Source organism: Eimeria tenella, genomic scaffold (assembly GCF_000499545.2).
Source record: "Eimeria tenella Houghton genomic scaffold, Eth_scaff62, whole genome shotgun sequence".
Taxonomy (NCBI): Eukaryota; Apicomplexa; class Conoidasida; order Eucoccidiorida; family Eimeriidae; genus Eimeria; species Eimeria tenella.
Window position 1 is genome coordinate 200,708 of NW_013543428.1, and position 13,948 is coordinate 214,655.

The window sequence follows — 13,948 nt, forward strand, 5'->3', positions numbered from 1 at the left end:
CAATGCCAATGCCGTTGTTCGCCGAAGCTGCCACGATGCCAGCCACGTGGGTGCCGTGGCCGTGCTCGTCCATGGGGTCTGCGCTGCCGCGTTCGAAGTCGTAACCATGGTAGTCGTCCACGTAGCCGTTGCCTGCAGCAGCAGCAAGCAGCAGCAGCAGCGGCAGCGCTGCAGCAGCAGCGCTGCAGCAGCAGCACACGCGGAGCACGCGGCGCACACAGCAGGGGCGGCAGGCGAGGCAGGCACAGCGCAGGGGAAGAGTAAAGTGCGGAAATGCTGCAGCAGGTGCAGCAGCTGCAGCGGGAGCAGCAGGCGCAGCACGTGGGAAAGAATGAAGTGTGCAAATGCTGCAGCAGGTGCAGCAGGAGCGGCAGCAGCAGCACAAGCAGCACATGGGCGCATGGGTCGGCAGGCTGCTGCTGCTGTTCGTGCTGGAGGCACTGCTGGGGCTGGCAATGTGCCCCGTGCTGCTGCTTTGCAGCAGCAGCAGCAAGACCGCGCCGCCGCCACGAGCAGCAGCAGCACCATCAGCGCAGCACGGTGGCCCGCAGCTGCCCCGCCCCAAGAAATAGCAGCAGAGCGCCAGCACGAGCAATGACAGCAGCAGCCACAAGAGCAGCAGCACCAGCAACAGCCGCAAATGCAGCAGCAGCAACAGCTGCAACAGCAGCAGCAGCAGCAGCGGCAGCAGCAACAACAGCAGCAGCAACAGCAAGAGCAGCAGCAGCAGCAGGACTGACCGTCATCGTCAATACCGTTGTTAGGGATCTCTCCAGTGTTCTTCCAGAGTCTGCCTTTGAGGTCTTCATGAGTGTAGTCGACGCCTGTGTCGATGACAGCAACAGTGATGGGTTCTGGGGAGGACCTTGCTGCAGATGGGTGTGCTGCGGGGTCTGCTGCTGCTGCTGCTGCTGCTGCTTCCCGCTGCCGCTGCCGGCGCCGGTACACCAGCCTCCACGCCTCAGTCATTCTGCAGCCCAAAGTCCTGTTGTGCAGCGCCCACTGGCGGCTGAAGAGAATATCATTAGGAGTTGCTTCTTCGGAGGCGAGGAACGCTTCTCGCTGCTCTAGCAGTTCTTCGTTTTCCTCCTCCTCAGCAGCAGCAGCAGCTGCTGCTGCTGCTGCTGCCCGCGGAAAGGGAAAAAAAAGCTCTTCTTCCTTCTCTGACGCTGCTGTTGCTGCTACCTCTTCCATCGAAGCTGCCGCTGCTGCGGCTGTTTCCGGCGCGTCCATCCCTGCTGCTGCTGCTGCTGCTTCCGGCAGGCCAGTCTTACCTGCTGCTGCTGCTTCTGCTTCTTCAGTTGCTGCTGCTGCGTCGAGCCGCCTCACGTTGCCCCCAAAGTTCATTTGCTCCGGAGTAGCAACAACTGCTTTCGGCAGCTGCAGCTGCTGAAGATAAGCTTCCTTGAGGGGCTCTGGGCTGAGAGCAGCAGCAGAAGAAGGAAGAGCATCAGCAGAGGGGCTGGGGCGGCTGTCTTCTTCGCGCTGCTGCGCCTTCAGCTTGGTCGACTTTTGCTGCTTCGGTGAGCGAGTTCGCTGCTGCTGCTGAGCCTGCTTGTCGCTCGAGGACTTGTCCTGCTGCTGCTGCGCCTTCAGCTTGTGCTGCTTCTGCTGAGGGGTCTCCTTGACGGGCTTGGCCTTAGGAGAGCGCGTCTGCTGCTGCTGCTGCTGCTTGCTGGTGCTGCTGGACCTCTCTTTCTTTGTCGCTGCCTTGGTGTCTGCTTGGAGGGCTTTGATATCCTGCTGCTTCTGCTTCCGTGCCGTGGCCTTGTCCACGCGCTGCTGCTGCTGCTGCTGCTGCTTGGTCTTGCTGCTGCTGCTGGGGCCGCTGAGGCTGCTGGGGCTGCTGTCGCTGCTGCTGCCGCTGCTGGGGCTGCTGCTGCCGATGCTGGGGTTTGCGTAGAGCTCTTCTGCAGCCATGAGCATCCTGCGGGACCATCTGTCTACTCGAAAGGGCCCTCTGGAGGTGCGCGTCTCATCTGCTGCTGTATTAGATGCTGCTGCTGCTGCTGCTGGTGCTGCAGGCTCCTCATCCAGCCCCCTGATCTTCACCTCCGAGTCCGCCTCAATCAGCCAAGTGGCCGGTGAACGCAGCCAAATGCGTTTTACAGTTTCTCGAATTTGAGCTTCTGAAGACTCGGGGCTGAAGTCCACTACAACAAGCCCCACTTCTGGCAGCACTTTCACATCTCCCACCAGTTGCTGCTGCTGCAGCTCCTCCGCGTTGATTGCTGCCTTGCCCATCGCCTCCGCCTCCGCCCGCGTGCTGATGCTGCGGCCGTCCCTCCCGCTGCTGGTGCTGCTGCCGCTGCTGCTTTCCGAGCGCCGCTGCAGCAGCAAGTCGAAGTCCTTGTCGCCGGACTGCAGGTCCGCCACCCCTATTATGATGCGCCCGTTCGGCTGCCCGCGGTTGCGCGCAGCGTCCACAGATCTGCAGCAGCAGCAGCAGACGATGCGCGCAGCACCACCAGTAGCAACAGCAGCAGCAGCAGCAGCACGGGCCGCAACGGCAGCCACAGCAGAAGCAGCACAACAAGTAGCTTACAACGCGGCAGCACCCCCTTACCACCCTCCCTCCAACTACCACCAGCCCCACAGCCAGCAGCAGCCGCAGTAGCAGCAGCAGCAGCAGCAGCAGCAGCTACCTGGCGATGGCGGCGCTTTGCCTTTCGATCTGCTCGGGGTCCACGGCGAAGAGCCTGTCGATTTGCCTCTCGAGTTCCGCCTCAGTAAGAGCCTCTTCTTTGCGGCGGTCTAGAAAAGACTGCGGGACCTTCAAGTAGCCTCCCCGCCGTTCGCTGTAGGGGCGGCGCACCAGGCAGGGCACGGGCTCCTCCGCTTCTGCTGCTGCTGCTGCTGCTTCTTGTTGCTGCGGGGGCAGCCGGGGTGGCGGCGGGGCTGCTGCTGCTGCTGCTGCTGAGGATGGTGGTGGTGATGACGGCGCTGCTGAGGCTCCTCCTGCGGAGCCTTCAGCTTCTGCTGAGGATGGAGATGGAGATGGCGATGCTGGGGAAGGTGACGCTGGGGTTGCTGCTGCTGCTGGCAGGGGGCGTGCTGCTGCTGCTGCTTCTGCTGCTGCGAGGGACCCGGGCGAGGGCCCTGCTGGTGCCGGCTCTACTGCAGCAACTGTTGCTGCTGCTGCCGGCGACGGAGAACCTGCGGCTGTGCCGGCAGAATCACCTGACTCCAATGCAGTAGCAGACGGTGCACCTGCTTCTGATGCCGCTGCTGCTGCTGCACGTGCTGCTGCTGCAGTTGTTGCGCTACCTGCTGCTGCTGCTAGACTGCCTGAAAGAGCTTCCAACTCAAGGCTCTCCGAAGAGCCACCTGCAGACTCTTTTGCTTCATCTACCTCTTCTGCTTCCGCTGCTGCGCCTGCTTCTGCTACTGCGCCTGCTTCTGCTGCTTCTGCTGTGCCTACTTCTGCTGCTTCTGCTGCGCCTGCTTTTTCTCCTGTTGCTTCAGCAACGCCTGCTTCTGCTGCGCCTGACTCTGCTGCCGCTACTTCTGCTGCGCCTGACTCTGCTGCCCCTGCTGGTGCTTCTGTTACGGCTGCCGCTGGTGCTTCTGCTGCTGCTGCTGCACCTGTTGCACCCTCATCTGCTGCTGGGGTTGCAGGAGGCGAATCTGCAGGGGAGTCGCCCCCTGCAGGCGAGCCTATACTGCTGCTGCCGCTGCTACTGCTGCCATTGCCGCTGTTGCTGCTGCTTTTGTTAGCTGAGCTTTCACTGTCTGAGCCCCTCAAATTGTCCCCAGCGACGACTGGGAGGAAGTGAGGGAGGCCCGCAGCAGCCACGCTGTCGTCGCTGCTGCTGCCGTGCAAAGGGTAATGCAGGTTTAGCAGCGCCGCTGCCGCTGCAGAAAAGAGCAGCAGCAGCGACTGCCGCGGCGGTCTTCTTGTTCCGCGCATCTCCTGCAAACTGATTTTCTGGAAGACTCCTCTGCTGCTACTGCTGCTCCTGCTGTTGCTGCTGCTGTTGCTGCTGCTTGTTGACTCGACCATTAGTCTGTCCACATCAACAGACAGCCAATTGGGTTGGGAATAAGCAGTTAGAGCACCTGCTAAATACCAGTAGCAATGCCGCTGCTCCCTGTGTCTATCTTCGCAACGGGAACCGCCGCTGCTGCTGGTGCTGCTGCTCCTGTTGTTGCTGCAGCGGCTCGTGGAAATAACCAAGTGGAGGTAACCATATAGCCCCACACAATAAAGAAAAAAGGAGATAGAGGAAAGACAGAAGGTTAAGGGGATCCACTTGCTGCAGCTGTCTGCCGCAGCACAGGGTCACCTGCTCGGGGCGAGCAGCAGCAGCTTGCCGCTGCTGCTGCTACGTTGCTGCTGCTGGCGCTACGCAGGAAATGCGGCAGTTTCCCCTGCTGCTCCTCGAATCTGACTTGAAATCTAATAAGATTAATATTATTTTAACACTAATTCTATATTTCAGAGCCACAGACACCGTTGCAGGTCGTCTTCTGCAGTAGCTACTGCTCCCTGCGTGTCTTTGCTGCCGCTGCCGACGACCCCCCACAGCTCAGCCTCTCTTCGCTCTCTTTTCCTGGCGTACTCTTCCCCCAAACCAAGTTTTAAAAAGTTATGAAGTTGGCTCTTTGCCCTAGATGGGCGTTTTAGCTGCCTACAACGCTCGTGCAGCTGCATAGCCAAGGCTGGTGTGCGGGGCCAGCAAGAGGCAGCTATCTGTGCAGCTAGCCGCCACTTTGGAGGCACCTATCTGTTCGGCTAGCCGCCCCTAGAGGGACAGAAGGACTTGCTGCTAGCCCATACGACGAAACGCAGCTAGCTACCCAGCGTGCCACCGCTGGAAGCTCAGTCAGCTACCCAGCTAGCCGCCGTTGCAGACTCAGCTAACTGCTCAGCTAGCAACCAATGCAAAGCTAACTATCTGCCCAGCTAGCCACTACTGCAAACTCAGCTAGTCACTGAGCTACCCACCAAAGAGATGCTGCGTCTCAACTCGGCTTGCCACAGCTAGCTCTTAAGCCAAAGGCCGGCGCAGACGAAGCCAGCTAGCAAGGCACCTACCCGCAGCTAGCTAGGCTGCTACCCGCAGTGCTCTGGCTGCTGTCTGCTGCCGCAGGCGCTGGCCCCCTAGGAGCCGCCTGCTTAGGGCGAGGCTTCAGCTAGCTGCTGGCAACGTGGCAGCAGGGCTGGCTAGTCGTATGCCAACAGCTAGCCACCGCAGCTAGCGACTAGCCAGTGCGCACTGCAGCTAGCCACGGCCACCAGTCCTACCCTGGGCTGCCTTTTTCGTTAAGTCGGGGCCACTCCTGCTGCTGCTACTGGCTTCGCAGCTGCAGCGAGCCAGAGCTGCCCTACAGTCTAGGGAAACCTGCTACGGTTTCCCCAACTGCACGGCTTTTCGTCGACGCAGCAGCAGCGCAGCACCAGTAGCAGCACAACGTTATGCTGCTGGGTGCCACCGCAGCCTCTGCCTGCATGTTTGCATGCCTTTTATTGGAAGTCGTTTTGCTTCCCTTTGTGTTGCTGTCGCTTCTCACTGCGCACTATAATGCTGACTAGCTGCTGCTGGTGGCTGTGCTCTGAAATGAATGCTGCTGCGCCGTGCTGCAGCAACAGTAGCTTCCGCAACACTAGCTACAGCAGCAAAAATTGCAGCGGGAGCGAAGCAGCATTGGCTACAGCAGCAGCTGTAGCAGCAGCCGCTACAGCGGTCAGTGCGTGGCGCTCTTTGAAATGAGTTCTTCGTCATTTGGTTTTTTATTCAAAACAGCAAATCCAAGGGCCACTGCTGCAGCCACTGTAGCAGCAGCAGTAATAACAGGGCTCTAACTGCAGAGCCCTTCAACTGCACCGCTCTGCGTTCCGCCAACATGAACTGTCACGAAGGAGTCTGCTCTGCTGCTGCAGCAGCCGCAGCAGCTGCAGCATCAGCGGCCGTAGCAGCCGCAATCGCTGCTTCTACAAACGCCGCAGCTGCAGCTACGGCTGCAGCTGCAGGCGTAGCTCGGTCAGTTGCAGCAGCCGCACCAGCTGACCAGCACCAGCAGCAGCTGCTGCTGCTGCTAGGCCGCAGGCAGCCTCAAGGGGTGAGGGACTTGGAGTCCAGAGCCTGGCCCATGGCGTGCAGGCCGTTGTCCACATAAAGTGTGGCCCCAGTGACGGCGCGGGCCAGCGGCGACAGCAGGAAGAGAGCGGCTCTGCCCACGTCGTCGCTTTCCAGCTCCTGCAGCAAGCAGCATCGCACAGCACAGGGCCAGCTGCAGCAGCAGCAGCAGCGGGGAAGGGCGCAGCCCGGCGTCCGAGAAGCTGGCGCCGTCGCTGTCGAAGGATCGAGGCAGCGTGCGCTCCAGCAGCAACAACAGCCGCAGCAGCAAAAATAGCAGCAGCAGCACGAGCAGCCGCAGCAGTAGCACAAGCCGTAACCACAGCTGCACAGGCATCCCCAGCAGCAGCACAAGCAGCCCGAGCAGCAGAACAGGCAGCATCCCCGCGGCAGCAAGAACAGCAGCAGCAGCAGCAGCCGCCGCCCAGCGGCCCTAAACCAGCAGTAGCCACCGCCGCGCAGTGGCCGCAAACCAGTAGCAGCAGCAGCAGCAGCAGCAGCAGGGGGACCTTCTGGAGAGGTGCGTTGGCCTCTGAGTAGTCGATGGCGAGGTCGATGAAGGTCTTGTCGCCGGCCTTGCCAATGGCCGAGGCCGCGCGGCTCTTCAGCGGCCCCGCGCTGATGCAGTTTACCCGCACGGCCCGCGCGCGGCCAGCCTCGAAGGCCAGCGTGCGGCAGTCCGACTCCAGCGCGGCCTTCGCGCTGCTCATGCCTCCCCCGTAGCCTGCAGCAGCAGCAGCAGCAGCAGCAGCAGCAGCGGGGTGCTGGCGCTGGCAGTGGAGGGGGGGAAGGGCAGCAGGGGAAGCTGCTGCGGGGGGCGGGAGGGCTGCTGCTGCGGAGGAGGAACTTGCTGTCGAAACGTGCGGGGAACCCGAAACCCTAAACCCTAAACCCTAAATCCTGAACCCTACCGGGAATGACTTTCTCAGATGCGATGTAGGAGAGAGCCAAGGCGCTGCCTCCCTCCTTCATGAGAGGCAAAAAGTGCTGCAGCAAGGACACGAAGGAGTAGCTACTGCTGCTGACAGCAGCCAAGTAACCCTTGCGAGATGTCTGCAGCAGAGGCTTCGTCACCTGAAGCGCAACGCCCAAGCTCCAAACCCTAAACCCTAAACCCTACTCCGTAAACCCGAAGCGTCCTCCTCAGATTACCTGAAAGCCCAGAAACCCTCAGCTCCAAGCACTAAGCCCGAAGTGCATACAAGTGCCTCCCCGCAGCCCACGGACACACCCTAGACCCTAAACCCTAAACCCTAAACCCTCGCACCTCAGGGCCGTTTGCCAGGGAGTGCACGAGAATGTCGATTTGGCCCACGTCGGCCCTCACTGCCTCAGCCACTTCTGAGATCGTGAAGCCGTCAACGCCCGCGTAGCGCTTGTTGCTTGACACCTGCAGCAGCAGCAGCAGCAACAGCAGCAGCAGCAGCAACAGGTGACAAAGGGGTTCTCTCTGTGTCCTCTTTGCTCCATTTAAGCCTATATATAAATAGAGATTTGCTGCGCAGCGAGAGCGTCTTGGCCCAAGTAAAAAGCCCGCAGCTGCAGCACAACTCTGAGCCTGTATTCAGGCATTTACAGCTTTAATGCATTTGAATGAAAATATAAACATAAATATATATACAAACACGAATTTAATTATGAATATATATATACATGAATATAATTATAAAGCTCTAAATATAAGGATCATACTTCGACGTCCAGGGCTTTCGCCACTCACACGCCCGAATCTACACCTAATTACTTCGCATGAACATGCACACATATATATTTACATTTATATTTATATTTATATTTATTTAATTAATTAATTGAATTTGATAAATGGGCGCGGAAAGAGTGAAGTGGTAGTAAGGATGCATGTGAAGAAGCAAATAAGCAATTAAGTTAATTATATTTATATTTTCATTTGTATTTATATTTACATTTATGTTTGTACTTATTCTCAGTTATATATATATGTGGATATATAAGCACAGAAGAAGACATGAAGCCTTCTGGAGCCTCTGAGCGTCCGCAGCCGCAGCACCGCCGGCAGCTGCCGTTGCACCTGCAGCAGCAGCAGCAGCAGCTGCAGCTGCTGCTGCTGCGGCGCTGGCCCTGTGAGCATAGCTTGCCTCTGGGGGCACATCTTGGGGGGTGTCGAACACAGCGTCGAGAGGGTAAATTTTGTCGAAGACGAGATCTACGGGTTTCTCTGCTGCTTCAGCAGCAACTTTGCTGCTGGGCTCCTGGGCGTAGAAGCTGTCTTGTTCGAAACGGCTGCTTTCGAGGCCCTTTTTGAAGATGGAATAAACTGGGGGCCAAGTCCCCACCAGCACGCGCGCGCCCGCAGCCCGCAGTAGCTTGCAAATGGCCCACCCGTAGCCGTTGCTGTCCGCCACGCCTGCGCAGCAGCACCAGCAGTACCAGCGGCGCGGCGCCCTCGCAGCAGCAGCAGCAGCAGCAGCAGTCCTACGGGTAGCAGGAGGAACAGCAGCACGTACCTGCAACAAACGCGGTCTTCCCACGCAGGTCCACTGGCAGCGGGCCGCTCAATGGCTCAGCGGTCCCCGTGGGACCCGCTGCTGCTGCAGTGCTGCTGCTGCTGCTGCTGGACACGCCCCGCGGCACCACAGCAACCTGCTGAACAGGCTGCTGCTGCTGACTTGCAGTTGGGACGGCAGCTGTGGGGCGCAGTCGCTGCTGCAGTTCAGCCCCTCTGGCTTCGGGCCCGGGGCCGACGCGGAAGGCAGCAGCCAGCTGCCCTTGCTGCTGCTCCAGCAGCAGCATTAAGAAAACACCTAATACGAGAAAACGCGTCATTTTCAAGCCAGGATCCTACGAGGATCGGAGGGAGGTGACAGCCGACACGCCGATTGCCGCAGCCGCTGCTGCTGCTGTTGTTGCTGCTGCGTGAAGATGCACGGGCGTGAGGACACACGAGAAAGGAAGAACACTGAAAGAATTGCTGGCAGCAGACTGAGAGGAGCTAGCCAGCAAAGACAGGGGCTCAATCCCTGAAGGGGGTTGCTGGTGTCTTGTTTGTCTCATCGCCCGCCAGCCCTGCCAGCCGTACCAGCAGCCGCTGCTGCTGCTACAGCTGCGCCGCTACGTGGCTACTACAGCAGCAGCCAGCGAGGCTGGTGGTCCAAAGATTCTCTATCTCGTTGGCTTGATTGTAATAAAACTCTTTAGTACATTCAATTTTTGAACTGGGGATGGCATTTCGAATTTCTCGGCTCTTTGGGCATAGACAAGCGACCAGCATCAGCATCAGCAGCAGCAACAGCTGCAGCAGGAGCCGCAGGCCCGCTTACTTGTTGACGGAGCGGCTGCATGCTTTAAGCTTGGCTGCTTCTTCTGTCATTTCGGTCCTCTTCTACATTATAAAGACTTAAGCCCACGTAGACCCCCTTTTAGCTGTTGCGGTCTCTCTAGCAGCAGCAGCAGCAGCGCAGGCACCACCAATAGCAGCAGCGGAAGCGGCAGTAGCAGCAGCAGCAGCAGGGAAGAAGTCAGGACATCCCACTAAAGAACAGCAGCAGCTCCACAAATTTGATGAGGCGGCAGCAGCAGCTGCTCCAGTTGAGGGCGGGAGCCCTAGAGGCCTCAGCGCTCCAGCAGCAGAAGGGGAGCCAGCAACCGCAGCAGCAGCGGCGGGCGGCAGCGGCAACAGGCAGCAGCAGCAGCAAAGGCTTAAGGCCGCGTCGGAAAGATGGAGAGGGCGGAGAGAAGGCCTGCTGCTCCCACAGCTGATCCCGCAGGGGCTGTTGCTGCGGCGTCTTCATCGGCAGCCTCCGCAGCAGCAGTAGCAGAACCAGCAGCAGCAGCAGCAGCAGCGAAAATGGCCAGCAATCGTCCTGCGCCGCGTTCTGAGTCGAGCCAGCAAAAGCCCGGGCAGAACGAGGAGAGCAATAATGACAGGCGTGGCACTAGAGGCAGCAGCAGCAGCAGCAGCAGCAGCGACAGCAACAGCAGCAGCAGCAGCGGCGACAGCAGCAGCAGCACAAGGCGGCCGATATCTTTTTCTGTTGCGCCAAGCGCTTCTGATAAAGGCTGCTTACAGTGCAGGCAGGCCACAACGGCAGCAGCTGCAGGAGCAGCAGCAGCAGCTGCTGCTGCTGCTCCGGAACTGCTGCAAAGCGTCAGTGACAGCAGCTCTTCTGCTGAGCCTTCGACTTTACCTTCCGCTGCACCCGGTAACCCTGGCGTTGAAGGTCAGCGCTTCGAGCTAGCTCACCAGGAGCCAGAAGCAGCAGCAGCAGCAGCAGGTACAACAGCAGCAGCAGCAGCTGACACTGATGTTCCTGAAGAGGCTGAAGAGGCGGAGGCGGAGGCCCCAGCAGACGAGTCAGTGACTCTCGCCAACTTCATGCGAGGGGGTCGCAGCGCTGCAGCAACAGCAGCAGCAGCAGCAGCAAGACGACGGCGCCACCCCGAACTAGCAGCAACAGGGTGGGAGCCTGCACAGCCCCCGACGCAAGCTGGCGCCTCCAGAAGCAGCAGCAGCAGCAGCAGCAACAGCAACAGCAGCAGCAGTGCGATTGCTGCGCTAGCTAGCGGCGCCCCAGTGCTCGCCCCGGGGTGCGTGGTGGCAGCAGCACGGCAAGCAGCAGCAGCAGCTTCGGAAGCAGCAGCAGCAGTGGCGTCGCTGCATGCGGGGCAGCTGTCTTTGCTGCCAGCTGCGAGTGCAGCAGCAGCAGGAGCAAGAGCTTTGCTGCCGTCTGCTGCTGCTGCGCGGGCCCACCGCAGCAAAAGGAAAAGACTAAGAGAACGCAAGACCATTTTGTCCGAAGCTGACTGGGAAGCAGCACTTAGTGCTGTCATAGAGAAAACTTACTATCCTGATTTGCCGCTGCTGCGGCTGCTGCAGCAGCTTCTGGCAGCAGAAGGCGAAGGAGACGAAGCAAAAGTGGCCAGAATTGCGCAGCAGATCTCCACCCTTGCTGCTGCCACTCCTGTGCACCTGCAGTCGGCGAAGAGGCAACAGTGCGCGCTGCAGCTGCAACTGCAGTACGAGCAGCAGCAGCAGCAGCGGAAGCAAGAGCGGGAACGGGAGCAGCAGCAGCTGCAGCAGTCGGAAGATGATGAGCGGGAAGCACGCAGGAGGCACAGCACCGCGGAGTCGCCTCAGCAGCAGCAGGGAGAGCAGCAGGAAGAACAGAAGCAGCGAAAGCAGCAGCAAGGACAGCAGCAGCAGCAGCAAACTGATGACGATGAAGATGATGATGAGCCTGTTGTGCTGAAGCATGTGAAACGAAGTGGCCAAGCGCGGCTGCAGCAGGAAGTAATCGACGTGGACGCCAGCAGCAGCAGCAGCAGCAGCAGCAGCAGCAGTGACTCTGAAGAGGACGAAGATGGCGTTGCTGGAGGTCTTCTCGACGCGGATGAACTGAGGAAGCAGCAGGAAGAGCAGCAGTTGCTGCGGCAGCAGCAGGAGGACGCAAAGCAGGCTTTGCTGCAGCAACGGGAAGAACTGCAGCTGCAGATGCAGCTGCAGCAGCAGCAGAAACGGAAAGCCAGAATAGGCGTCGATGAGTTCCTTGAAATGTTCACATCCGAAGACCTACAGAGTGCGCAGCAGCTGCTGCAGCAGCGAGAGGAGCGCCTGCAGGATAAACGAAATGCTCTCTCGGAGCAGCAGCAGCAGCACAACAGCAGGCAGCTGCTGCTGCAGCAGCACACAGTTGCAGGCAGAACTGTGCCAGAGGGCCCTGCTGTTGGCTTCCATCCGGGCCTCACGCGTCTTTTTTTTAAGGGGGTCGATGGTGAAGAAGATCCTCGGAATCTAATGCCAAGGTATGCAGCAGCAGCAGCTGCTGCTGCAGTAGCAGCTGATGCAGTAGCAGGAGCAAGCTAAGCGAGGCCGCAAACTGAATAGGACACAGGAAACGGAATGCAAAGGCGTGGCCACCAACAGCTGCTGCTGCGCTTCTGCTGCTGCTTCTGCTGCACTGCTGCTGCTGTTGCGTTTGTGTGTTGCAGAGGGGAGCTACGCGCGGAGTGCACGCGTTTTACGACGCTGCAGCGGGAGCTGCAGCAGCAGCAGCTGCGGCAGCAGCTGCAGCTTCGTCGGCAGCAGCATCTGAATGTCGAGCAGCAGCACATGCACCAAGTGGTGCAGCAAGGCGCCTTCAGGCCGCCTCCGCAGCAGCCAAAAGAAAGAGAATTTCATCTGTCAGGGCAGCAGCCAAAAGGCTATTCTTTCGTCAGCTCTCCTGTCACTTTGCCTGCCAAGAGAGCCCAGGAGCCTTCCTCAAGCGAGCTCACATGGGGTACCACCTGCCGCTGCTGCTGCTCTGGTTGTTGCAGCTGCTTTTGTTGTTGCTGCTGCTAGGTCTGGGGGTATTTATGCGGCTGCCGCTGTCGGAGCTGTTGCTCCAGGGGTGGGCACTGCTGCTGCCGTGCCTGCTGGAGAGTGCTGCTGTCATGGGCGTCTGAGTCGTCACTATGACGCTGCTGCTGCTGCGCTGCTGTTGCAGGCTCGCTGCTCAGCACGCCAGTGCTGGTGCAGATAGGCGCGACGACTCCCTGCATATCTTCTGCTGTTATGGGCGACGCGGCGCCACTCAAGAGAGACTTCGTGGGCTTTCAAATGCCGGAGCCTGCGGGCAGGGAAGCAGCAGCGCTGCGGCTGCAGCAGCAGACAGCGGAAAAGCACCACAGGAAGCAGCAGCACCGGCACACGCTGATGGAAGAAGCAGCAGCAGCAGTCGCCGGCAGCAGCAGCAGATGCGGCAGCACCGTTTTTGGGGAGCGCAGCCTCAGCGGCAGGCGAAGTGAGACCATCTCTCTTGCTGCTGTGGCCATGCGGAGGCTCGTGAGAGCCCGCAGCAGCTCGGCGGCCAAAGGCAACAGCAGCAGCAGCAGCAGCAACGCGCAGATTGCTGCACTGATGCAGTCGCCGCTTCTGCAGGCGCTCTCAGGCAGAGTTGTTCCCCAGGGAGGACTTGATTTGCAGCTGCGGGCTGCATACGCCCGGAAACGTAGGGGTGAGTTCGCGCAGCAGCAGCAACAGCAGCAGCAGCAGCGGGAGGGGCAGCTGCTGTGGGGAGATGCAGGTGTCAGGGAGCTTAAAGGGTGCGTTTGTCGTTGATGCTTGTGGGGCTCAGGAATCAGCAGCAAACAAGGCAGCAGCAGCAGAAGCATCGCCTCCATCAACACCCCCGCGACCTCCCAAAAGGCCAGCAGCAGCAAAACCAACGCATAGGACCCCCAGCGTGCCTGGCGCACTCTGCTGTTGCTGCTGCGGCTGCTGCTGCTGCTGCAGTGCCAGCAGCAGGAGCAAGACTTCGCTTTTTCTGTAGTCACGCGGAAGTGCCGGAAGGTAGAAGATATGCAGCGGCGTTGCTGTTGCACGGGAGCTGCCGCTGAAGCCCAACTGCTGCTGCGGCGGAGTTGCTGCTGCAATGAAGTAGCTGCACTGACTACGCAGTAGTGTGCACCAGCAGCGGCAGCTGCCGACTTTTGCCACATTTTTTGGACATCGAATTGCCCTGTGCTCTTTTTATTTAGTTATTTAGGACCTTCTGAAACACCCCTTGTCTGCGGCACTGACAGCAGTACCAGCAGGAGCTCAAGCAGCAGCAACAGCTTCACTCATGCAGCTTAGCCTGATTGTTTTTGCACTCTACGGACGCGAGTAGGCGTAGGCAGAGCGCACTCACACAGAGGCAAACAGCAGCAGCGGCAGCAACAACACGAAGACAGCAGAACAGCGAGTAAAACGGCAGCAGCAGCAGCAGCAGAAAGTAGTAAAAGGCCTTAGGCTTTAGGGTTTTGTTCACTACAAGAGTTGGTCAAGGGGTATGCTCAGGCTCTTAGCAGCACTGACGATAAGCTCTATATCGGCCAGCAGCGTGAGCTTGGTGGAGGGGTGCAGCAGG

At 59.4% G+C, this 13,948-nt stretch overlaps 3 protein-coding genes across 3 annotated transcripts in view; 1 reads left to right on the forward strand and 2 right to left on the reverse strand.

The window, feature by feature from the left end:
- Positions 1-4,003, reverse strand: part of ETH_00000180 (uncharacterized protein) — a gene marked incomplete at both ends in the record, with an annotated part of 5,610 nt that extends 1,607 nt beyond the window's left edge. Inside the window, 3 exons of the mRNA XM_013377795.1 lie at positions 47-132; positions 741-2,431; positions 2,646-4,003. Of these exons, the coding sequence (XP_013233249.1) occupies positions 47-132; positions 741-2,431; positions 2,646-4,003 (3,135 nt within the window). The remainder of the gene's footprint in view (positions 1-46; positions 133-740; positions 2,432-2,645) is intronic.
- A 2,053-nt stretch (positions 4,004-6,056) lies between these two features.
- ETH_00000185 (enoyl-acyl carrier reductase) lies at positions 6,057-8,885 on the reverse strand (the record flags this gene model as incomplete). The annotated part of the gene is made up of 6 exons (XM_013377796.1): positions 6,057-6,200; positions 6,590-6,804; positions 6,992-7,154; positions 7,348-7,470; positions 8,210-8,466; positions 8,567-8,885. The coding sequence occupies 6 exons, from the start codon at positions 8,883-8,885 to the stop codon at positions 6,057-6,059; spliced, it is 1,221 nt and encodes a 406-aa protein (XP_013233250.1).
- Positions 8,886-9,777: 892 nt separating this feature from the next.
- Positions 9,778-13,158, forward strand: ETH_00000190 (uncharacterized protein; the record flags this gene model as incomplete). Its single annotated transcript, XM_013377797.1, has 3 exons — positions 9,778-11,861; positions 12,048-12,337; positions 12,545-13,158. 3 exons carry the CDS (start codon positions 9,778-9,780, stop codon positions 13,156-13,158), a joined length of 2,988 nt encoding a protein of 995 aa, XP_013233251.1.
- Positions 13,159-13,948: the final 790 nt, after the last annotated feature.